We start from the raw sequence: 24,232 nt of genomic DNA on the forward strand, positions 1-24,232 counted from the left end.
TAATCCTAAATAAGCAATATTGTAGCGAGTAGTTGGAGAGAGTGTTTGAAAGGATAAATGGGTTCCTAGACAATGTCTCACCCCGGGAATCGCCACTATCGAAACTCCATCTTTCACCCCCTCAATTCTTGATCACCTCATCTGCTTTTTGCTATTATTTCCTTTCAGCTTAACTGAGAAACCTTCGATTTCTCTTCTACTCGTTTCTCCTAACTTTCTCTAAACTTCCTCGTGAGCACAGATACCTTCTTAAACATTATCGAAGAATCACAAACTCAAAGCATATCGGCACCTCTCATGTCCCAAGTAGAAACGTGGCACCTCTTGTCCGGTATTTCTGTCACAAAGAAATCCTATGGATGGTCCTAAGGGTACGCACTCTAAATTCTATTCAGAATAGGCAACTCTGGATCTATTTGGCGGTTGGCTCGATTTGGTTATGATGATCGAAGTACCTCAAATGGTTAGAGTTCATCATCTTCGGGTCGTTGCAACATCAGTCAATAATATATATACTATGGCGGCGCAACAAGGCTGTATGTGGCCAATGCACAAGTACCAAACCTTAATTCTGCGGGAATTCGAACTCCCAATACTTGCAATTGGGGATCGCTCCCGACAAGTACCAGGTTTTGATCTGCTCACATCTCTTCTACATGTCTGCAATAAAATGGCCGTGATCCTAATTAAACAAAACATCATAATAAAATCAACAAAACCTCAATATAAACAAAAATAAACACTCAAAATTTATATAAAACTTTACTTTTTTTTTGGATATTCCCCTATGAGGATCATGGTCACTTTATGGCGGACATATACATCTATGCAGTAGCTAAGGGGCCAAGTCTATACATCATTAAATCACAATCACACTTACATGCAATTGGGTACGTAGTAAGCATTGATATGTCGTGGTTGCGGGCGAAAGAAGACAAGTGGTGTAACTACCTATTAGCATGGCTCCTTTCTACGGTGTCAGTCGATAAGAAAACCCCCTTGTCAGGCAGGTACTTCTCCACCACACGATCCACAGCTTAACACCGAGTCAATCTCAGAATCAGAGACCTCGCTAAACCGCAAAGGGGAAATCACCAAATTTCTTCCCGCAAATGGTAACCTTGCCCCACGGGTTGTATTTATCCATGCCACCATACTACATAGTACAGCTAGTAGTTATAAGCTAGGGGTGACCTTGCAAATGCTGCTAACCCTGAAAACTTAAAATCAACGCAATAGTTAACTACTAGGTTTCTCATACTCATACGGTACGGGACAGACTTGCTGATTTGGAAAATCTGGCGACTGGCGCTGGTATATGTATACATCAAGCTCGGCACAAAAGACCTCAATTCTCTAGCTTCGATCACTTCGGTTGTTCGGGCGGCCGAACTAGTGGCTTCTTCATTTGCAAGAAACCTTCAATGGCTGTATATGGTGCATCTTCAAACTTTGGCCGTCCGTCTATCTTCGAAATCTCGATCGGCATGAACACTCTCCCATCTAGTTTTTCCTTTTCTATAACCTCCTTATCATCCGTTATATACGGTTGCAGCCAAACCCACTCTGCCATATCTAGCGCCGGTAGTGGAACCGTACCCGTCTCGGGCATCTGATCCTTCTGCAGATCATACCCCGGCTTCAGTCGTAGTTTAGGATTATATCGCGGTACATCTTTTGTCACGATGAGAGGGCCAACGCGAAAGAATGCTGTCATGTTTTCTAACGCCTTTTGCCACGTCCATGAGGGTAGCTTCAGCTCTTGGATGGGTAATAGGCTGGAGTAACCGTGGATTGGTACGAAAGGGTCTGCAATCGCCGCGAAAACCTTCAAGTTGGAGGTACCCTCGCGGTAATATTTTGTCGCATGATCTACGGATAGCCCGTCTGGCTCGGACGTTCGAAACCAACTGTAAGACTTCAGTGGGTTGATATAAGTGGCCTTCAGTTTTGGAAAGGACGTAGTGTCGATCGGGGTCCGAGGGTCCGGGCCGGTCGCTGTCACCGAAGAATCGCCCTGGGTGGTTTCCGGCCCCCCAAACTTCGATGCTACCTTGTCAGTAAAAAAAGTATACACTTTCTCGAAGTTAACCTCATTCGAAGGCTCAGGTTCTTTTAGCGTGTCAAAGTAGCCGACAAGACCATCAAAAGCCCTTTCTTTATCTCCTATTTTGATCGGAAATTCGTACTGGGTTTGGGTGTGTGAGTTCGATGGCTCCAATAAAACATTCTTTGATGACGTATTATTGAGCGCTGACTGGTTATCGAAGGCAGTAGTAGCAAGCTCTAGTGACCATCCGATATTCACCAGAGCGAACGGCCGGCCTATAACTGAATTTAGGAATTCTGCATATGCAGAGGGTGTCACAGTAGAATGTTTCATTGCACCCGTCAGCATCGCAACGAATCCCCGTAAATATCCTTTATCATTGAGTCTATCCGCAAACTGTCGCAAGTTCTCTGTGCGAGGGTCCTGCTGTGTATTAAGTGGAGGGGGCGCGAATGGAAGCCACGGTGGAAGTTTCTGTGTCCCTGTTGGACCGCCAAACCTGATCTCTCTATAAAAGGTACCGTCGTGCAGGAATAGTTGTACACCGAGATTGGCGTAGTTGACAACCACCCAGCCCCATATAGGATTCTCCCATTCGCTTGCTGGTCTCCAAAAGTGCTTCGGGGTAATATCATCTGGAACCTCCAGCTTGACGAAACAAGAGTTAAGGCGGGCGGGCTGATTAATCAGCGGACTAACTTGTGCAAAAGGGCAGCCTCCTTTAGGGTCCTTCTGAACGATATTGGGATCCGCCATTTCTAAGTCATTGTATTGAACGCCATAGAAATCACTGATACAAGGGTAGAAATTAGGTGGGCCAGTTTTCAGTGGTTTTGGATTAACCCCATGCACCGCCTGACCAAACTTGTCAATCACGTTCAGTTTCGTTATCCTAAATTGTCCGTGCGACACAGGCTTGAAGGGAGATTCATTCATTGGCACTGGAACTGACCATCCATAAGGTGTCAGATCTGATTCTGCGGAAATCTGGTTGAGTACTTTCGGTGTGAATCCGGCGTCGTCATTCACTGCCTCAGCAATTGGTTGGAGGGTTTTCCCAGGCGCGCGATAGTTGGGTTTGATATGACTACCTTGATACCGGGTAACCAAATGGTCAAAGAACCCAGATAGCGGCGCTGATAAAAACGAAAGCTGATGTAGATCTGTTCGCAAGGTGGTTTCTTGGTCAGATGTGAGATAGTCTCGAAGCTTTGTTTGCGGCGTGTCGGATAGAAGTTGATCGACCTTTGCCTGAAGCGAAAACGTAGCTTGAGGTAAAATGAGATTGCGACCGGATAGGGTCCTCCGATGTGTCAATTTAGTTGGGTCCAAAGGGTTGTTTGGCTTGATCCCGTACATAAGACGTTGTGCTGATGAAGTCTTAGTCCTCCTCTCCGACAAATCCCATTCGCTAAAGGGTATGTGAGTATACTCGACCTCCCATTCTAAGAAGAGTGGGAACCAAGGCTGGGTGTCATTCCAACGATCTCGCCAAAGAGAGTCCTTGGAAACATATTTGATACCCTGGTCATGGTAAAGCGGATAAACATAATTTTTGTCCTTATCTGCAAAAGCTTCCTCACTCGGTGCTGATGGCCTTATGCGAATGAACTCCCTGATCAGGGATTTCATCACAGGCTGCAGTCGGGCAGGAAACTTTGTCGGGCTGCTTGGGAAATAACTCTCAAGGAACGTTTTGAAAAACACCGGATCGTCAAAGTCGACGGAAACAGGATCAAGATTTGCATCAAGTCGAATTTGTAAGGTCTCCAAAAAGTCCTCCGGCCAACCAGAAGCAATTCTACCCACGAGGATCGTTGGGTCACGACCCTGCGAAAATTCAGTTTTAACACCACTTTTGACTTTCGTTTTGAGTGCCTCCAGTTGCTCCCTTGTCCCTCTCAGTGCATTTTCTAGATCGGGGATTGTTTTTGCCTCGAGATTGGCTAGCAGCTCGCTGATAGGTCTAACTTTTTCTTTGTATGTTGGGGCATTCGCCGTCGCCTTATAGTCACTAAAATATTGCCACCATTGAGAAAACAGGTACCATCGGAGATCTTTGCACGCTCTTGTGAAGCTATCCAAAAGAACCTGTTTCTCATTCAACCTCTGCAAGAGGGCGATCTGAGCTGTCGACGGCTGGGCTGGCTCGTGTGAATCGTTCTGCATATTGGGTGTTGTGAGGTGGTATTCTTTACCACCCTCAAATCTTGAGAAATTCCAATTTGTGAGAAGATCCGCTGCTTCCCTTTGCGCATCAACTCCGTCATCACGGGCCTGCAGCAGGGTTTGCACTCTGTGAATGGCGTACTCGATATCGTGTTCCGTGCCCGTGTGTTTATCAAGATGTGCCCTTACGTATGCAAGAAGCGCATCCATGGGGCTGGCCCCAACGGCAACTGAGGACTGATCTGCTATGTTCTCAGCGCATTTATTGGCGGGAATGTTTCCTGGTTTGTGATTTGCGTCCCATTTAACGTTGTAGATTGCCCCATGGGCTAGCAGCTGAGTCGAGTCCTTGGATTGGAGCCACTGGGGCTGACCAGACACCTCAGTGATGTCTTTTAGCTTCATATTCAGGTCTGCCATTCGAGAACCCCTAGTTGTTACCGCATCCGTTTCTAGATTTACAGCGGCTTCACCCGCCGGCTTGATGAAGAAGGGGTCCCGTGTTGTGTTTTCGTGCCACCCGATTACAAAGTAGCTACATTCAAGCTTCGGGAGATACATTGGATTCTTCTTCTCAGTGTCAGTGTCAAGAAAATACTCGAAGTTGTCCACCATGCTAAAAACATTGCTGTTATGGGGTTGATAATCTGCGAACAATTGATTTGAACTGTTCAACAAACTCAGATTATCGAGCCATTGAGGACCGTTTGGAACTAATGGTCCGCCCGACTTCTCATTCCAAGTGGCAGCAGATTCTTTGTACCCTATGAACACTTCTGCTTGTTTCTCGATATCTACGTCACCTTCCGTAGTACTAATGAATGGTGATACATCCACTTGTAGGTCAACATCGTTAGACAGGTGGTCAAGCGTCCGCAGTCGATTGCTCTCGATTATCCACGCTTGCATCTCGGTGATATCTGTACCAGAAGGTACGCTGCTCATATCTTCTATCTTGCGGATAACCATCCATCGTGTTGCAACCTCCTGAAAGGTTGGAACGGTGGTATCTGCCGTAGCTTTTGGTTGACTTGAAGTTTGATCTGGAAGAGTTCCTGCGGATTCCCCAGGGATTGTTGCAGTGGTTTGAGTCGTTGTAGGAACCGCGGCCGAGGTATTACTCTTCGGCTCAGAGGTCTTCGAACCAGAGCGATAAACTCTAGGTAGGACCCAGTGTAGGTAGACACCAAGACGCTTTTGCAGTAGCGGCTTCGTTGGGTCTCCAATATTGGTAACTCTCGAATTCGAGCTCGCAGGGGCGCTGAAGTGCAAATCGGCATGTTGTAGAATATCGTTTTGGAGGAAGTTACCCTTCAACCGCAAAAAAGTGTAGTTTGGTTGTGCGAGAGGTGCAATCTTTGCGTCTTTTATTCCGCCATTGCATACTTCCGTATTTAGAACGAAGGCGTCTAATTTCATCGGCACCAGAGCGACGTCTGGAGATGTTGGAGCCATTGCAATTGTTACCGGTCTTCAAAAGTACAATTAGGCTTCGTCCAACTGACAACACCTTTGGCTGGAATTGGAATTCCAACTGTTGGATTTTGATAGGGATTTGTTCTTCGACTGAGCTTTCACCCAAACACATAACCTGGAAGGAAGCACGGATATGGTGATGATTGCTGACGGATATTGCTCTAGATCAAGTCATGAACGACTTTACGACCTAAGAGAACTACCGTAACTACCATTTCCCTCCAACTGGAGGACCCGATTGGCTTTTCTTTTTCTTACCTTCGACAGAAGTACCGGTACATGTTTAGTATGCTTTAAGCTTTGATTCAGGCAAGGATTGCGTTGCAGAATTTAGCGGGTCGCAGTTCGGCATCGCAGGGTTCGCACTGCGGAATAACTAGGGTTGGGCAGCCACCTGCGGGGTACGGTCCTAAGCTACGGCTTCTATCCATTCGAATTAGGGACGGGACGTTGAACGGACCGGGCTAACCAGACAAAAGACGCCCGAAACCGCCACCATGCACCAAAAACTTTGCTCTGCCTACGTAGCCGGGTCGGCAGCCAATTGCAGCTCACGGACGAAGTCGACGATTTCAACCAGCTCCCACACGATGCGGCAGCTTCAGCTCGGATTAGGCCACAGCTCGAGTTTAACCTGACTTTAATGGCAGAAAATCCGTTGTTATCATACGTGGATCCCACATTTCTCCTCTTGATGTGGAATTTTGCCCCGCATTCGATTATAAGCTGAGTCGTAATGCGCGCATCACACCATCAAGAACTTTGAACCGGCGTTGATCTAAATAGCTTGTCTTATTATCGTTTCTGGGATTCCCATACAAAGCTCATTTAGGATGTTATTTGGAGGTCTCGAAATTTCTTTTCATCACATTTAGACTAAACTAGCTCGGCGAGCGAAAATACATGTATCCAACAATCCAATCTAACTCCTTAGATCCAAAAACTTGGTAAGCTTGCGATTCTTGCCAGCACCACTAATATATGTTACAATATTACTTTCGGGAGCAGCGGTGACTGAAATTTGGCTGAATTGAGAGACGGTTCTCGCATCGTTTCCAAAGTTGACAGAAGCTGAGAAGGCACTGTCGTCGCCCAAGGCAGTTGTTTTGTACGCCCTCAGTAGCTGGCCATCCTTATTCGTATAGTAAACAAATATCCCCCCTTTACTATCCGAGCCAGATGAGACGTAGCACATAGCCAGAGGTGTCTGAAGTTTCGATTGGCTGGAGTCCCCAATGATATAATCTACCAAATAATTCAGCGGTTAGAGGCTAGCCTAGCTCGTATAGAATTTTCATGAGGAATCTCAGTCACTTACTGGTGCCTTTGTCAAGATTCATAACCTTTATTTGACCACTGCTCAACTGAAATGCAACCCATCTTCGCTTCAGATCGGGATTGTAAGTAGCGGCAATGTAAGTCTTTTCGTAGCACACCTCATTGACTAGGGTTTGATTTGGGCCGTCGTCGACTTGGTATTCCGTGATTTGTTTCTTGCCCCCTCTAGATTCCCAGTAAATGTGAAATTAGTTATATGACTTATGGCAACCTCGAGATTAAGGCACCTCGGCCAAAGATATGTGGCTAGTAATATGGCTTCTTAGGGATAATTCAATTCTTACGTCAAGTAGTACAACCAAGCCTTCTCCCCATCACTTGTACCAGCAAGACTGGCGGCGTTTCCGGCGACGCTAGCATCATCGATTTTCTCGATGGTGGGGCTAAGTCTATAGACAAAGTCATCGTTTCCAATAGCATAGACGTTCGCCATGTGCTCAACGATGAAAGTGGCGATCGAAGAAGGATTCTTGATAGTCCCTACAGTCGCGGGGCTCTTGTATTCCTTGTCCTCATCTTTGTCTTTGATCGATCGAATTTCGAGCCCGAGCGAGCTGTCTGGTCTATTCATCCAAGTAAGGATCTTACCAGGATTACCTGGGTTGAGAACTGTTGCGATAGCTGCCATCTCCGGAAGTGACATTTTGTGGGAGGGTTGCGTTGTCGCTGAAATTTGGGATGGAGAAAAATGAATAAGGTTCGTTAAAGAGATGAGGGTATGTGTGAATTGTTCGGTTCAACTTGTCAGTTAGACTTCAGATAATCATTGTATAGAGGTTTATCCCGTTTTATAAGAAAATTTAGACTTCATTATCAGAGGCTCTGTATTTTTCAGAAGCTCATAGACCAGCTATTCTCAGTTTTATTTTCCCCAGCGTGCTTCATGCATTTGCCTGGCTCTGTCGAGCTGAATAGCGACGCCACCCGGCTCTCTTGTTGCCGAATTCGCCCTCAGCGTCCTTCTAGCAACGTCGCTGGGCTCAATATCTCATGAAACTTTGGTCATTCTTGTGATATATTGCCTTGAGTAAGGTTTTTTTTGTTTTTTTTTTTTTTGTTCCGACTGCGATCCTAGCACCCCGAAGTTCGCGGCGAGGCGGTCACGGTCGGAGCTGAAATTGTTGGCGCTAAAAGCGTGGCCCGTACGAAAACTATCACATAGGGAGTACATGTGCGTATGTGCATCCATTGCATTAGTTACATGCTTCCCTCCCAAAAAGTGGAACCAGCTCCGAACTTATCAGGATAGATTCTTAAGTACATGCATATTATATGGCAATTACATCGAATGCATATAGTATAAGCCCTCAGCTATGCTTTGAACAAGATGATATCTTTAGTATCCCGGAAAGGGTTTGCAAATTGGTCATAGTATTGCAGGTATTCAATTGTCACGACAGTATCACTTTCGTAAGGGTTCACATCCACCATACCCAAAAAAAAACTAGCGGTCTCAACTTTCTCGAATCTGATCATCTTGCTCACACTGCGAGGAATCAGACGGACAACTAAGAGGTCGTCCGTCCTTTCGATCATTGCGTTGAGTCTCAGGTTTGTAAGCATGGTTGCACCAGGTCCGGTGTAATTTTCCATGAGGAAAGTTGCCCGGTGCGGGTCATCAGGGTCGCGCATTTTGCCCATAGGGATGAGTACTTGTATTTCCTGTAAATCGAAAGTGCCCGCTGCCGCCTCAGGAATTAGATTTATAGAAAAGACGATGTCTAGTAGGTAGTCGGTGTTGACCTGTATGTGTTTATTAACCCGCAGTTGCGGGCTCGGATCGTCCATAGCATAGACCATATATGACCATTGGGGTTGCGACGCAAAATCTTGAAGGCCACCTCCCTTAGTCGCATTGACAATAGCCCTATCTTCATTTGTCATGGTTGGAATCACAGAATGATTTGGAGGGGGGTTTGCTGTCCTCCCAACTGACGCTTGGTTTGAGGTTGGTAAAGCAATAATCGGTAAAGCGGCTAAGTTTAGAACCGACTGTTGTAGAGATATCGGTGTGGTTCTAGCACTACTTAAGATTGTCGGGGCCAACATCTGCAACGTCACATCCTCGGGAGCCAACTGCGCTGACTTAACCTTTGGGCTTAAAGGTTTTAGAGAGATCTCTAGTTCGTAGATGGGATTGTTCAATTGTATGCCCGTCATTGTAGAGGTGGGGTAAGGATCGGTGAATAGTGATGTTAGGGCGTCGTTTTTGAGCTTCTCGGATAGCTTCGAGAATACATCGTCGGCCCAAGTGTGAAGTAGCAATGTTCTCACAGGCGCATCTTTTCCTCCCCAAATGAATACAGGCACGGGCGGGTTTTTGCTCTTTTGGTCATCGGGTTTCAGATCCTCGTTGTCCCAGCTGCCTTCGTCACAGAAAGGTTTGGTACGGTCTTTGGTATCTGGAACTGTGTAAATTCTCTTGTAGCGGGTTTCGAACTTTGAGAGAGACACTGTCTCGCCGGCAATGAAGCTTTGCTGATGAGGAGGCTGTGTAAATCGTAGTTTATCAAACTCGTGGGATGCCGGAACACGATCAAAAAGACACATCATAATCCCGTTGTCAAGAAGGGCCTGCCGCAAAATGGGAGCCCGGGTGTCGATAGCGCCTTCCGGTAGGGGTGCCTCAACTTTTATATCAGGAAATTGACTAACCATATCAGATCGAAGGAAGTATCCATACGTCGGAATTTGGGGTGTTCGTTTGAGACCAGGGATTGCAGTAGTTAGATACCGGTTGATAGACTCTTTAATAGCTGTACGAACTTTGTCGTCGTCATCTTCGAGTAGATTCCCAATACTCAACGCGCCGTCGACAAGCGAATCTATCCAATTCCTATCGATATTAAAAAACCGAAGACTTTCCTTTGGCAGATATGACGGATCCACAATCAAATAGTGAGCAGGTATGCCATCGAGGTACATCCTATCGAGTACCCAACCCAGTACAACCACCCAATCTGTTGAGTAGGGTTTGTTGAGCTCATTATATAGATCGTCGGGTCCGCCATCTGAGGTACTAGCTAGTTTGGTAGATATCGCTTTAGAGTGTTTGACAAAATTCCGACTGATGCTTGGATTGTTAAGAGATAAATCCAGTTGTTCAGCATCATATCTAAAATGGCGAGACACGAGATCTGGCGCCTTGGACCGTTCGATCGGATTTGGCTCTTGGATTGATCTTATGAATTTAGCTGCCTCGGGTAAAGCGGCTAGAGCCTCACCATGATCGAGGTAGGCGCCTTTTGCTCGTGCCTCGTCTGCTTTCGAATGATTGTCCGCGAACTTCTGTATCTGCTTTCGGAGTCGAGACAGGGCGGCGCAGAACCCTTGGTCCGCGAGAGCGAGTAGCTTCCCAAGTTGCCATGCAGCAGAATAGGTAATATCAGGTACTCCGAGATGTTGATCAATAATCTGAAGATCAGTTCCACAGTTTGACAACGACTTTAAGCGGTTCCACTTCGACATGAGGGGATCGGGCACCAAGTTAGGCGTAAGAGGCCCCCGCATCATGGCAGCAGTCACCTCCCCAGTTTGTGTTCTATATCTCGTTAAAGTATATCCGTCCTGTAGTCTGTTTACGACTCTCTCGCCACCTTTCCCATATTTTACTCGTAAGCCGTCTAGGACCGTCGGAGATACTCTCAAGACATCGACGGTGTTCCCCAAATGAACCATCATTTCCCGAATACCAACAAAATCGGGCGGGAGACTGATATAGGACCAACTATGCAGCGAAGGAATAGCAACATATTTGCTATTGCTGTTAACTGGCCAGCTCATTTTCTCGATCCCTTCCAAAGACACTAGGTGCGCAATAACAGGAGTGGGCTCATGTTTATCCAGCGGGCCAACCCGATGAGATAAAACGACACTGTACAACCCGTTGTCTTCTTTTGCAGCATTAGCCATTCCTTCGGTGTTAATGCTGCGCACGTGTGCGAGATACATGTAGCGGGAAATATCGGCTTCGGACTGGTTTTCATCCAAACGACCTTCCTTATCGTATTTTGTCACTAGCTCTACGAAAAGCGATCTTGGGACAAATATCGCTTGCGTCGACTCTTCCAAGGCCTCGGAATCTAGATCTGGGGGTAGAGTAAACGCTGCGGTCTCCTTCGACAAGTGATTGAGATCGCCGGCTTTCATCTCAACCGCAAACGTTTCAGTCTGTTTGACGGGCTTTGTAAACACTGCATCTTGAAATAGCGGCGAAGTGCCCTCGAGGTCTTCCTCTTGAAGACGAAGCTCGTCGGCTGTGAATACGAGCAGTGCCAACCAAGGGACTTTTCGTTTCGTTCTCTCCGTGGCACCCTCTGGGAACCTACTGACTTCCCGCTCCCAGGGCAGATAAGGATCGTTGAAGACGATATGAGGTAGGGTCTGTACAGGAGCACCGCGTCCCTGAGAGGGATACACCGAGTGCACGGCCCCATTTGGCAGAGAAAACTGAGGGGCTACGACCTTGAACTGCTGAGCGGGCGCTGTTTTGTCTGGCAGCTGGACCGAATGTGTTGTGCCGGTGGCGGGTTCTGACGGCGCAGATATCGTTTGTTTGGTGCTGATGGTGTACAAACCTGCCGGCAAACCAGGTTGGACAAACGAATAGACTCGTGCCTCGCCCGGCGACAGAGGTTCGAACAATGGCTCCTTTGAATCATTTTCGATGAGGGTTTGCTTTGGAAAGTATTTCCTAGCGTTCTGAAGGACGAGATGTCGCGGTGATTCGAATTTCATATTGCAATGCAATCTTAAGGATGTCTTCGATTGCAATTGATCAATTGGCAGAGCTAGAGCTAACGTACACGCCGAATTCTAGAGCTGGAGCGAGAGCGAGCACGAGTGTAGTGTTGTAACTTCACAAGAAAACGGCTAAAGGAAGGCCCAAGATGTCGACTCACAGGAAATGGCCTGTATTTGCAATGCAATGCAATGGCGGCCATGAACACCATCGCTCTGAACCTCTAGCTGGTGCCGGTGGCGTTCTGCATGTAGTTCCATGTTAGTTGTCTCGTTCGGGTTGCAAGCTGAGCGGGACGTCGACGGGTTATGCGGGCATGTACAGGTACTTCTACATTCAGCATCCAAGTCTATGCACATGCACCTGCACGTTTGTGACATAGGCTGGCGCTAACGCCAACCACCATGGTTATCTCCCACCCATCTTGCTTGGACTTATGAGTTTATAGATTTTCGCGGTGAGAACCGAGAACTCTAACTTGGCTATATTCAAACAAGCATCTGTAAGGCTCTGGGTTGCGGTTTAACTACCCAATAGATTTTTGTAGGACACTCACGATATATTTTGTTTTCACCCCTTTCCCCGAAAACTAAGGAGGAGAGCCAAAGAATATTCGGAATTTACTAACTCTTCTCTTTGATTACGAAGTCAGATTAAGCAAAAATGGAGTACAGGCTAATCACTTACCATGTTAACATCGGTGTTGGAGATGCGACAATAATTGTCAAGGTCGGGTCTTATGGAAAAGCAGAAAAATACATCCTGGTGGATGGCGGCCTCGACCACGCCGAGCCAAGAGCGAGGAAAAACATATACACAGCAATGGATGAAATCTTCAAAATTCACGGCTCAGTTCAGGGTAACGAGACACATCTGATGTTCCACTTGGTTGTGATTACTCACTGGGATAGAGACCATTGGGGAGGAATTGGGTCTCTAATTCAACAACATCAGGAAGAAATGAAAAAACTTGGTCCCCAACAAGACTTCAAGCGCATGCCGTTTCGTTTCATTAACAATGTCCCCGCAACAGAGATGATCGCTCCAAGGGAACCTATTGATGCCGAGGACGATGCTTTCGGTTTTTGGGGGTTTTTAGCTAACCCTAACAACCCTAACAATCCGAACGAAATGTTTGTATCCTATACGCATTCCGATGGTCAAATGTACCAGAACATTCTAAAAGGCACAATGGGCTATTTGAACATTATTGGTTGGAACATTTGCGATGATGGTTCACCCGTCGGCTTTAACGATGCTACACGGGCAGCACAAAATACTCCTGCTCATCTCCTAGAAACCCATAAGGTTAATAGAGGTCTCTTTGTAGTGGGGTGCGACCAATACATTCTCGGGAGTCCCCTGCGCATATCAGGGAAAAATGACAAAAACTCCACGTCAATAGCCTTGATGTGGATTGTTAAACATGGGGAGGGGACACACTTCGACATAAAAATCCCATTTTACACTGCCGGGGATCTCAACGGTGGGGCAGAAGTGCAGTTAGCAGAGTGGGCTATGGGGGACCCTACCCAAGCCCCGCTACCTTCTACTGTGAATACATACACTAGATGCAAAAGTATCGATACTATAAAGGCTAGTCACCATGGCTCAAAAGGTTCGACTTTTCCTGAATTCCTCGACATCGCGAAGCCCGAGAGCATCATATTTTCTTCCGGGGTATCATATGGCCATCCAAGTATGTTCTCTTTTCTCTTTAATTAGCTATCCAGCCTAGGGACCAACCGACAGGCACATGTCGGCGTGAGGATATATATGGCTGCGGTGCTAACATCCACGGTCGATGTAGGTTGGGAGCTTCTTTTCATGCTGCACAGCTACTTCAGCGTAAAAAAATATCAACATCCCAGCTCCCCAAAACCCATTCATGCGGTGTGTTTCCCATATTGGATACAAAGAAAGGTAAAGGATGGACGGTTTGAAATCCCAAAGGGGCCGGGTTCATACTTGAACTACTTTACTGATAAATATTATAACTTCCCCTACGAAAAACCCGAATTTACACATTACCATCAAAGACTAGCAGATTACTATACGCAACTAAACAATTTGCTCGGAACTCGGGCACGAACAGCAGATCTAGTGCAGCAATTCGTGGCTTATGTGAAGACACAATTTGGCTTGGGAAAGCTCATAGACCCAAGTGCAGAGAATTGGGTTGGCAAAGCATCTGAGCTGATGTGGAACGATTTGTCCGACGTTTCTGCGAGCTTCCATGCAATACCGGGTGCAGGCAAGTGGATTGTTGACGGTTCACAACAAAACTCTGATGGGATGATAGAAATGATTCAGGTCACTCACGTCTCAAACTCTGACGATAATCCATCAGCATTCAAGTATATTACACAGGGTGCAGCTGCGGTTAACAGTAAATATTGGCTTGGACACTATTATCGTAACCCCTTTACGATTGCTCCTCCTCATATATTCATGATGATGGCCGCGGGAACGGGGACACAGCTACCGGACACCAGGAATACAACTATTAATGAGGAAGATGTTCCTATCGTTACGAATCCTGATGGCTCTGAGATCTGGTATGGAAGAAACTTTCGGTCACTAACACCGGTATATCTAGGGGGCGATCAGTTGAATAACCAGAGATTAGGCTCAGGAGTACCCATGATTCCTGATAACCTTATCTCGACTTATCCCGGTGGCAACCCTGACGAAATGGATTCGGAAATTTCCTCAGCAACAGGCGATGCCATCTTAGTTGCTCCCCCGGGTATTGCGGATGAGTACAGGGTGTGTACTCCCCTCCCTACCAATGGCTTTTTCTGTTTGAGTACAGCCCTGGATCCGCCTCAAGGCTCTTCAAATTTAAAGGCCCTGCAGTCTGGACCCCTTGACACCTTTGTTACATGCATTGAAACTGGACTATTGGCTTTCAGTGAAGACACTCTGCAAGCATCCACGCAGATGGGTCTAGCAGAGTTTGACGAACTCGCTAAATGGTTCAAATTGTCCTACTGGGCAGACCCTCCAATTTTTACGTTGGACGGAAATCAGGAGTTTATCTCTGTAGCAGTTCGAACAAGGGATGTTTTCGACCTCTATTTCAGCACGGATCCTACAAGTCTATCTTCAAGTTTCGATATGACACCAATAACCGAAAACCCGACGCTACCAGACTTTATATACGCCCCTGGGATTATGGCCAACGAGAATATTATGGTCTTTGGCCTTGATTTGACAAAAACCAAACCAATAGTCACCTCCCTTGGTGAGGTTATCGAATACTCCAATTTAACAAAAATTCTGGGACCAGTACTCAAAGATATACTAAAAGTTATACCTTTGCAGCTTGATCTAGCAGCTATTCCCGAGCCCGGGGACGAGACCCCTGGCACGTTGGCCAAAGGTGGAGCTAGAAATGCATTATGGTTCATGCCAGGAGAACACTATAAAACTGTACTGCGTCTTCAATTCTCCTACGCAAAGGGAAACTCGCTAGTTGATAGCCTGGGTGCATTGAAGAACTATCTCCCTATCAAAAACTTTGATATCAATAACTTGAGGATTGTGTCGAAGAAAACGGCTAGTCTTACCGTAGGACCAAAAGCGAGACGTTCGGTACTCGAATCGCGGCTGGATTTCGTGCTGTCTTGCAAGATCCTCGATACCTATCTAAATGCAACATTAAGTCTTCAACCAACCGTTATCGAGCTGAATATACTATTCAAAGAGGGAAATATTTTGAAAGATATCATAGACTGGGTTGTAGGAGCTCTGTCTATAGATTCAAAAGAGATAAATTTGGACGAATTGCTTAAAGACGAGAATGTCGCAAACAATGTGCAATTTCCTTCTTTGCGACAACTTTCTTTGGTTTTTGCCGTAGACCCGAGTACTGGAGAGATATCAGGCATCCAGTCGGTAAGATTTGACTTGGAGATTCAAACACAGTTGGGCGCACCCAAATTCGATTCACCCTCGGACAAACCGAAATATCTCGCTTTTTTGGTGACATATACTTGGTCTGCTCTGTCCAAGAGCCTCTTGCGCGGGAGTCTTTGGTTTAGTCAGTTACCTTTAATTCAGGTATCCCCTCTAGCTAGAGATATCACTTGACTGACATTTAATTCCTACCGTTCTAGAACCCCGACCAGCTCTGACAAATATGGCCTGGGCGCCGCTTTACGAAACATATCATGATCTCCAACCTTCCGCCGGCGAACAAGCCTTACAGTCACTGGACCTCAGAACAATCATCCCGGGTGGCATTGTTGATTCCATCCCGGAGGGTCTTCCTACAATAGTCACACAGGCAGGGATTGAAATTACAACATCAAGCATAGAATTCATGGGGGAAATTGTGTCTGAAAAACTAGAACAGACGGATAGCCCCAAATTTCAGCTAGGTAAAGTCTTTTTAAACTTTAGCTACGACTGGAAACAAAAGCAACCATCACTAGTCCTGGAGGTTTTAGCAGGATTCTTCCCTCCCAAGACTGCAAAAATACAAAAACCATCGCAGTTATACGGTAGCATCGAGTACAACGCCTCTGGTTGGCTCCTTAAAGGCTCGGCTGCCAATTTGAATATTGGTAATTTATATAGTCTATTCGACGCCGACTGTCAAGATGGCGTAATGGATGTGATGGAAAAGATTACTCTGAGGAGAATCAATTTGGTATACCAATACACGGGAAAAGGAAAAAGTTCGATGAGTCAGTTCTCCATTGATGGGCAGATTGTTTTTGGTCCGTGCATCCTCAAGCTTGACTATAAATATAACCCCGGGGGAGTCAAGGGATGGGATTTTATGGCCACATTTGATGTCCAGCACAATTCCAAAATCAATACGACTGTTGGTGACATGATCCAGAGTATCATGCATTCGGACGACGAAGACGACCTCCTACCACCTTTCCTTTCGGAAATTCCAATAAAATTAGATGGGAATGTCACTCAGGACCTCATTGGACTAAACCTTAAGAAGGTTCCTTCCCAAGCTGACGATCCTGGTAGTTTATGTTTTGTTGCCCATATAACAATTCACCCGATCCAATTAGTGTTTACCCAAATTCGGGCAATCACTCCTAAGGGAATACCCGCGGGAACTAAAAGGATCATTAAAATCGCGGCTACCGCTCTGCCAGAGGTAACAGTTCCAATGATAGGCAATCTTACTCAACCATTTGATGAGATGTTCTTCTTGTGGGTGCAAGACACATCACCAGAAGGAAAGGGAGCGGATATCGGGAAGCCTAAGGGCGTAACTTTTGGAGAAATCCAAAAAATCAATTCAACTTTGCAAGGACTCAATTTACATCAGATGATGTTTAAATCGGATAAGAAACCGAATTCGGGCGGTAGCCTAGATCCTTCCACGATTGTGTTGGAGTCTGGATGGCATTTTATCTTGGTGGTGAAAAATATGAAAGGAGAATCGGAAGTTCTCATGGACTATGTCTTCGGGAAGAAGGAGAAACCAGGGAAAAATCCAAAACCTCCTGGCCCTTCTCCACCCCCCGGCCCTAATCCTACTCCCGGTCCTAAAGCTTTACCAGCTTCTTCAACAGCCCCCAAGCTTGCGCCTGTTAAAAAAAGCCGAGGGCCGCTATCCATCGAAAATGTCGGGTTCCAATACAAGGACAAAAAGCTTTCTATCTTGATGGATGCAAAGTTTTTGTTAGGACCTATAGAATTTGGTCTACTTGGACTGAAGATCGGCGTGAAGTTCGGAAAGCGGGAAGATGGTACTAAGGTAAACCTGTTAGACATTCGACTTGAAGACCTAGAGCCCTCTATTAGCGGACTAGCTATCGCATTCGATAGGCCACCGGTCATTGTCGCTGGGCTTTTCGAGAAGACTTACGATGAAACTACAAAAACGACAATATACGCGGGTGGTGTTATAGTGAAGTTTGAGCCGTGGATGTTCCAGGCGGCAGGCTTCTTTGGCAAGCGTGAGGATGCGGATGGTTTCACAAGCGTGTTCATATTCCTGAAGCTTAACGGTCCCTTGATATCTTTCGGTTTTGCGGATATATCAGGTATAACCGGTGGGTTTGGCTACAACGTCGATTTAAGGTGGCCAGATGTTTCAGAAGTCAAAGATTTCCCATTCGTGGGAACCAGAGCTATAGAATCACCGCTTAACACCCTCCGATCCTTAACCAAAACAGGTCCGACAGGATGGGTCAATATGAAGGACGGTTCGATGTGGCTAGCAGCCGGTCTTACTGTTAGCGCTTTCCAAGTCCTCTCTGTTGACGCGGTACTCGTCGTCCAATGGGCTCCAACAGTTCGAATTGGCCTGTTCGCCGTAGCCACCTGCGACGTACCAAACACCAAAGCTTCGGTCAAGTTTGCACATATCGAGTTGGGCATCAAAGCTTCAATTGATCCACAGGCAGGAGCTTTCAAGTGCGAAGCTCAACTTTCCCCCAACTCTTACATTCTCCACCCAGACTGCCATCTCACGGGTGGGTTCGCCTTATGCTACTGGTGGAAGCCACAAGTCGGGCAGCTTGAAGAACCCAGAGACGGCATCGAAGGTGACTGGGTTTTCACAGTAGGAGGCTACCATGCCGCATTTAATCCTCCTGCACATTATCCACGACCCGACAGACTGAGGATTAGTTGGGCATGGGGCAGCTGTATCTCAATAAGCGGGGAGGCTTACTTTGCGGTAACCCCCAAAGTTTGTATGGGTGGAGGGCGACTACACGCTGCTCTAAACGTCGGGCTTCTAAGCGCTTGGTTTGATGCCTACGTCGACTTCCTCATAAACTACCAACCTTTCCATTTCCAGGGCGATGGAGGCCTTGCTGTCGGTGTTAAATACACTCTGGACCTGTGGCTTGTAACGCTTCATATCAATGTTGAAATCAAAGCACAGCTTCACCTCGAGGGCCCGCCAATGTATGGAACCGTTCATGTTGACTTCTGGGTCTTTGGTTTCGATATCACGTTTGGTGATAAATCTGCGGCGCCGAAGCCATTGTCTTTGGAGGCGTTCTACCAGATGGTGTTGCAAACCGGTACTGGTACCGGGACAAGTATTACATCGGGTGGGTCAGGTGACCCAGCCCAAGCCCAGATTCCGCATCTCTTTTCCTGCAAAAAGGGAGCACTACCATCTAGTAAAGACGGCAAAAACGTCCCAAAATCACACGAAATTTGGCATGTACGAGGTGGTATTCTTTCATTCACAGTTACAAGCCGTTTCGCATTCAACCGTGTCAATGTCAACGACAAGAAGTACGACGATCTAGTTGTCGAAAATGATCTTTTCGCGAAGCCCATGCAAATCAAGGAAGCTTTAACATCGACCCTAGATATCTATATTACACCCTCAATCCCGGGAAGAACTATGAATTCATTCGAGTGGTACTATTCCGCTACAGCACAGTCAGTCCCGAAAGGACTTTGGGATAAATGTAAGTTTTTAGCTTTACCTTCAAAAGAGCAGTTGCTCCAACCCATGATATTCATATATATATATAGCATACGGGAAACTAACAAATTGATGGTTACATAGACGATGAGAACCAAGACCCCGCTATCAAAGGTAATGGGATTACGGAATTACTCAACGGAGGGGACGTGCAGAACAATGTGCCAACGGGAATAGTCTTCAGCGCACCCGATCCGAGCAGATCTGATGATGGGATATTGAAATACAACGCCATAGAAGACATGAAAGAGCCAGTATTTGGATTACATGACGCCCCACCATACTTCCCGGAGCCAAAGCCTTCACGCCCGAATGAAGCGTGGATACCTGCCCCCGAGGTAACAGGAGAAACTCAATGGGATGCTGCTAGCACTGCATGGAGTATACCCGATGCCCCTGTCGCGAACTTAGTCGATATCTTTTCGGATGCTTTATACTGGAACGCGAAAAATGACGATGAACATAAACCTACGACCAAACAAGAAACGGGAGACGAGCCAACAGTGCCGAAAGAAGATCCACTTTCCACTGCTCCGCCAGCGATATTGATCCGAGATTTTAAAACTTTGATTATTGCGGCGCCTCTAGTCCTAGCTATCTAGGATTTCGGAAAGGATGCATGTATTGAGAAGTGGAGGAAGGAAGATCACGGCACTACTTAGTTGTTCAGATTGCCACAAACTACTTCAGTATGTATTTAGGCACATGACAGATTATTTTCGCATTTATAGGATAGTTTAAATGTAATGGGAACATTATATGTGACTCCACTGGAAATTGGGAGCGAAATTAATGTTCCTGGCCCGCTTTAAATATAAAAGTGCCTAGAAGGCCTTTAATAGCAGAAACAAGAACAACATGATCGGGATGGAAAAGATTTCCATTCCTGGGCGTATATATATGAAAGGCCAAAGATGAAGACGTTGACTCCGGTCCCACAGAACTTGAGGTTGCTATTTTGGTATATAGAACTTTCACAATATATTAATACAATAAAGCTCACCAATAGATGTCAAAATAGCTATAGGAAATACGTTCCTAAGAAATGCCTAATAATAATACTGCTAGATATTATAGAAGTTTAGTAAATAAACCCAAGAAATATATTCTTATTTTAAACTAGCTCAAGGATATAATATCATATATAATATAACCCTATATCTAAATTAACTCATTAATAAAAAGGCGGCCGATTTGGATCAAGGAGGAAATTAACTTACCAAATAAGACTTTAAAAGAGTGGTTTCGATTTGCGGGCCACATTTACGGGATATATACGGCATCAATATGGTTATTTTCTAAACTATCTCAATTTTGTTGATGTGGGCAGCAAGCTGGTCACAGCGAATAGTAGCCAGCGGCAACTAGTGATAGCCAGTGGGGAGCCAATAGCAAATAGTAGGTAATACCCGCCAACGGCAACTTGTGTGGCCAATGAGCACCAACGATATCTAATTTTACAAGTGCAAGTTGCTCGTACAAATATTACAACGGTTGAATTCATGAAGAAATTGGGGCCTAAGCGAAGATAGGTTTGTTTGAATATATTGATATAGTTCGGCTAGCCTCTCTTCTCTTGAATAAACGACTACGACTGACTATATTTAAATTTAAATATGCCGGTAGAAAGAAATCGGCATATTTTGCAATCCGTGGCAGGTTGTCCGCGTTGTTGCATGTTGGCTTTTTCGAAGTCCAATGCACCAGCCACAGGAGACCCTCAAGCCACTGAGAAATCTGTTTTGGGGGTCACAGGCCAACGGTTTGGTGCTGTGTTACATAGCCAAAAAAAAAAAAAAAACTGCTGATTCTGGTTTGAATTAAAATTTTGAATAAAGTTCAAATCTAGGTCTATTACGTATGTGGTATTCGGAAATGTCACTTGGGAGCTAAGTCGGCCGCGACCCATAGCCATCTAGTCATGTCCCATGCTTAGATAAAGTCGCAACGTTGGCTTGCTGCGCAACTAAACTTAGCCAGACTGGCTAGACTAAAAACCCTACGGATAAAGAAATATTTTCGTGAAGTAGTTCTCGCCAAAGCAAATCCAGCGGATGTTTGGAGGATATGGGTAATCAGATCGCTGTAGGAAATTAATTTAGCGATATTGAGTCTCACGAGTCCGCCAAGCAATGCAGTTCAACGCCACAATTTTCTACTTGATGCTTCGCTACTAACTGTGAGGGTCGATTTTTTGGTTATTTTGTTCAGGTGTAAGTTTTTGGATCTGAGTTGGTAGATTTTAGTCGGTCGATAATGGCTTTGTTTCTGTAAGGTGGCATGCCATAATTTATAATTTAAATATATCAACTTTCGAAATTTCATGTAAGATTCAGGATTGAGATACCATACCACTAGAATCTAACTTCAAGCCCATCGCCTACGGCAGTTTCATACCATTGGTGGCGCTCAGAAACATTGACGTGACTGCGCGAGAGCTCTAGCTCTCGAAAACGGATTTCATGATGTGTCGCGCTAGCTTGGCGTCTCGTCTCTCCATAGCCAAGCCGCTTTGTATCGTGTAATCCACGACCACCTTTGCCCTTGCTTTTGTTGTGCAATGTTCCGGACACCGATATCGATTCCTTCAACGATCCGCCGTTGGTGGGGATACTACCGATCCATACTCGGAAGTTACCACGAATATGCAGTACTCATTTTATTACCCGCCTTATACTTCCGCTTCTCGTATCCGATCTTTACGCACAATTCCGCAACATTGAGCTTCTACCTGGCTGTTGTCTTTTTCTTTCTACCCATCAAAACCGCGGCGGCGTTGTGGGGCTTTGTCGCTTGCGGCAGAGACAACCGCAATCACTATGGAAAGTCACGGTATTCTACCGGCTTATTAGCGACTCCTCTCAAAAGGAAATCTCCCTGGCGTATCCCCGCCTGGATCCTAAGCGGTATCTTTGTAATCTGGACGTATGCTTATGGTACCGCAAGCCCTTTTCCCGAGGCATCGGAATTGGTCCGCGACCCTGTTTTCGTGGAGCACCAAAAGTCCAATGCGTCCTACTTTATCGCAGCTAGCTTTTGGAACAATGAGCCCGTCCTGGACCATTGGACCCGCGAAATGACATCTCTCATTGAGGTTCTCGGTCCGCAAAACGTCTACCTCTCCTTGACTGAGAATGACTCGGAAGACAACACCGCTTCGAAGCTGCTGCACTACGCGCGGAAGCTCACAAAAATGGAGGTGCAACATTCGCTAAATATTACGCGAGAACTCCGCGGATACCCTTCCAACATGCCCTGGGAGAACATTCCCCACCGCATGGCGTATATGGCTAACCTGCGTAACGGCGCTCTACAACCGCTGTATGAAAATAACACGCCGTTTCGCACTCTCGTGCTAATGAATGATGTTGTATTTCACCATACTGACGTGCTAAAGCTGATTATTGCTAGCAATGGTAAAACAATGGCTTGTAGCGTAGATATGGATGGCGCGACTCTATACGATCAATGGGTGCTGCGTGACTCTTGTGGACGTGCTACGACCGGGTTTTGGCCATTTTTCATGGATAGCAAGGATAGGGCTGTGGTGAGGAGGGGAGGTGTTCTGAACGTAGGCACTTGCTGGAATGGGATCGTAGCGCTGGACGCTGATCCGTTTTTGAATATGACCCTAAGAAGAAAGGGGAGTTGGAATGGCGGTATGCGATTGGATACCTCTTTTTAAATTTTTAATTAAAGCTTCAGGAACTCAAGAAGGGCTTGCTAACTTTTCTAGATCCGCTGAGATTCCCGCAACCGCCCGGTTGCATTATCTCCGAATGTGCGCTTTTACCACTCACGCTTATCAACCAGACGTCAGACCCCATTGTAGTCATGGACTCGTCTGTAGTTGTGGCGTATACGGTGCACTGGTGGAATTATTACGCAGTATGGCTGCGTATGCCTGTTGTCAGGCTCTGGATGCGCGTGTTTGAAGAGTGGTGGTGGGGCGCATGGTGGATATTCTTCGGGGATGGTCTAAAATGGATAGGCCTCGACGATGGCAAAGAAATGGGGGAGTGCGTCGTGGAGGGCTGGCCGGAGTGCGGTAGCAAAGCAACATGGAAGAAAGGTAGTGTAAGGTTAAAGAAGAAGCAAACAACCGAGTGATTAGCATTGCATGGTAGACTCGAGTCGGTTTATGACATATTATCGTATAGATGAATTGCATTGGTAGCCTTTTACGTTTGAGAAAGATTGCATGATCATATGAGATTGAAAACCCACGCGCGCGTGCGAATAGGAACGTGACGACAAGTGAAAATATCGGCGACTCAATCCCTCTATACATTTGAGAAAGGATCCAGATGGGTTTGCATTCCGGCCAACTTGGGTGGGCAAGTAAGTATGTGTCCGCGCGCCGTGTCAACTTGGAGTAAGCAATAAGCGATATGACAAATCGATAGGACATAAAATACCTGTTGCCATTTTGAAGTTTCTCGATAAGACCCAATTGTCTAGCTGTACTATTAGAATATTCGTACGGATGCTATCATCATGCATGCAATGATAACAGCTATTCTAAGAGTCACTCTTAAACTGAGCTAAGACTCCTTAGCTCGTGCAACAGGCATCCCAAGGCTCCACAGATTCAATTCGCAGTTAACTTTGGATTTCCATGTACTAGGGAGCCCGTTTCCCCACTCACAGCGAAGGGTAATTCTGGAAGTTTTATCGCCCAGAATTCGAGATGTTGTTTGAACTACACCGCTTAGCCTCTGAACCAACGATTTCCCGGCGGATATATCCCAAGGACAATTTAAGAGACTTCGTATCTAGGAATCGAGCGAGGTTTAGAACAAAAACAGCGCGTAATTTGAGACGATCTTTATTCCACATCTTACATGTGTTTCCTCTTCTCCTTGTCCTCCACTAGTATACTTTGTCCTTCTTTCACGAACCATAGGGGGTCGCTCCGGGTATGACATCGACTGGCTGGTTTTAAGGCCGCAAAGTTGGCCGAATGCGGATCTTCAAAAAGCTCTACTCTAGTTCCGGCACGGATTAGCAAAATTTGGACACGCTTATC

The 24,232-nt window shown here is 46.1% G+C and overlaps 5 protein-coding genes across 5 annotated transcripts; 2 read left to right on the forward strand and 3 right to left on the reverse strand.

Moving 5' to 3' along the window:
* Positions 1 to 1,366: 1,366 nt before the first annotated feature.
* On the reverse strand, positions 1,367 to 5,674 carry AOL_s00210g74 (uncharacterized protein; the record flags this gene model as incomplete). The annotated part of the gene is made up of 1 exon (XM_011128876.1): positions 1,367 to 5,674. The coding sequence occupies one exon, from the start codon at positions 5,672 to 5,674 to the stop codon at positions 1,367 to 1,369; it is 4,308 nt and encodes a 1,435-aa protein (XP_011127178.1).
* A 943-nt stretch (positions 5,675 to 6,617) lies between these two features.
* AOL_s00210g75 (uncharacterized protein) lies at positions 6,618 to 7,676 on the reverse strand (the record flags this gene model as incomplete). The annotated part of the gene is made up of 3 exons (XM_011128877.1): positions 6,618 to 6,940; positions 7,014 to 7,198; positions 7,318 to 7,676. 3 exons carry the CDS (start codon positions 7,674 to 7,676, stop codon positions 6,618 to 6,620), a joined length of 867 nt encoding a protein of 288 aa, XP_011127179.1.
* Positions 7,677 to 8,344: 668 nt separating this feature from the next.
* On the reverse strand, positions 8,345 to 11,770 carry AOL_s00210g76 (uncharacterized protein; the record flags this gene model as incomplete). The annotated part of the gene is made up of 1 exon (XM_011128878.1): positions 8,345 to 11,770. The coding sequence occupies one exon, from the start codon at positions 11,768 to 11,770 to the stop codon at positions 8,345 to 8,347; it is 3,426 nt and encodes a 1,141-aa protein (XP_011127180.1).
* A 667-nt stretch (positions 11,771 to 12,437) lies between these two features.
* Positions 12,438 to 19,805, forward strand: AOL_s00210g77 (uncharacterized protein; the record flags this gene model as incomplete). The annotated part of the gene is made up of 4 exons (XM_011128879.1): positions 12,438 to 13,473; positions 13,585 to 15,819; positions 15,896 to 19,186; positions 19,288 to 19,805. 4 exons carry the CDS (start codon positions 12,438 to 12,440, stop codon positions 19,803 to 19,805), a joined length of 7,080 nt encoding a protein of 2,359 aa, XP_011127181.1.
* Positions 19,806 to 21,763: 1,958 nt separating this feature from the next.
* Positions 21,764 to 23,313, forward strand: AOL_s00210g78 (uncharacterized protein; the record flags this gene model as incomplete). The annotated part of the gene is made up of 2 exons (XM_011128880.1): positions 21,764 to 22,862; positions 22,940 to 23,313. The coding sequence occupies 2 exons, from the start codon at positions 21,764 to 21,766 to the stop codon at positions 23,311 to 23,313; spliced, it is 1,473 nt and encodes a 490-aa protein (XP_011127182.1).
* Positions 23,314 to 24,232: the final 919 nt, after the last annotated feature.

This window comes from Orbilia oligospora (assembly GCF_000225545.1).
Source record: "Orbilia oligospora ATCC 24927 unplaced genomic scaffold scaffold00210, whole genome shotgun sequence".
In the NCBI taxonomy this organism is placed as follows: Eukaryota; Fungi; Ascomycota; class Orbiliomycetes; order Orbiliales; family Orbiliaceae; genus Orbilia; species Orbilia oligospora.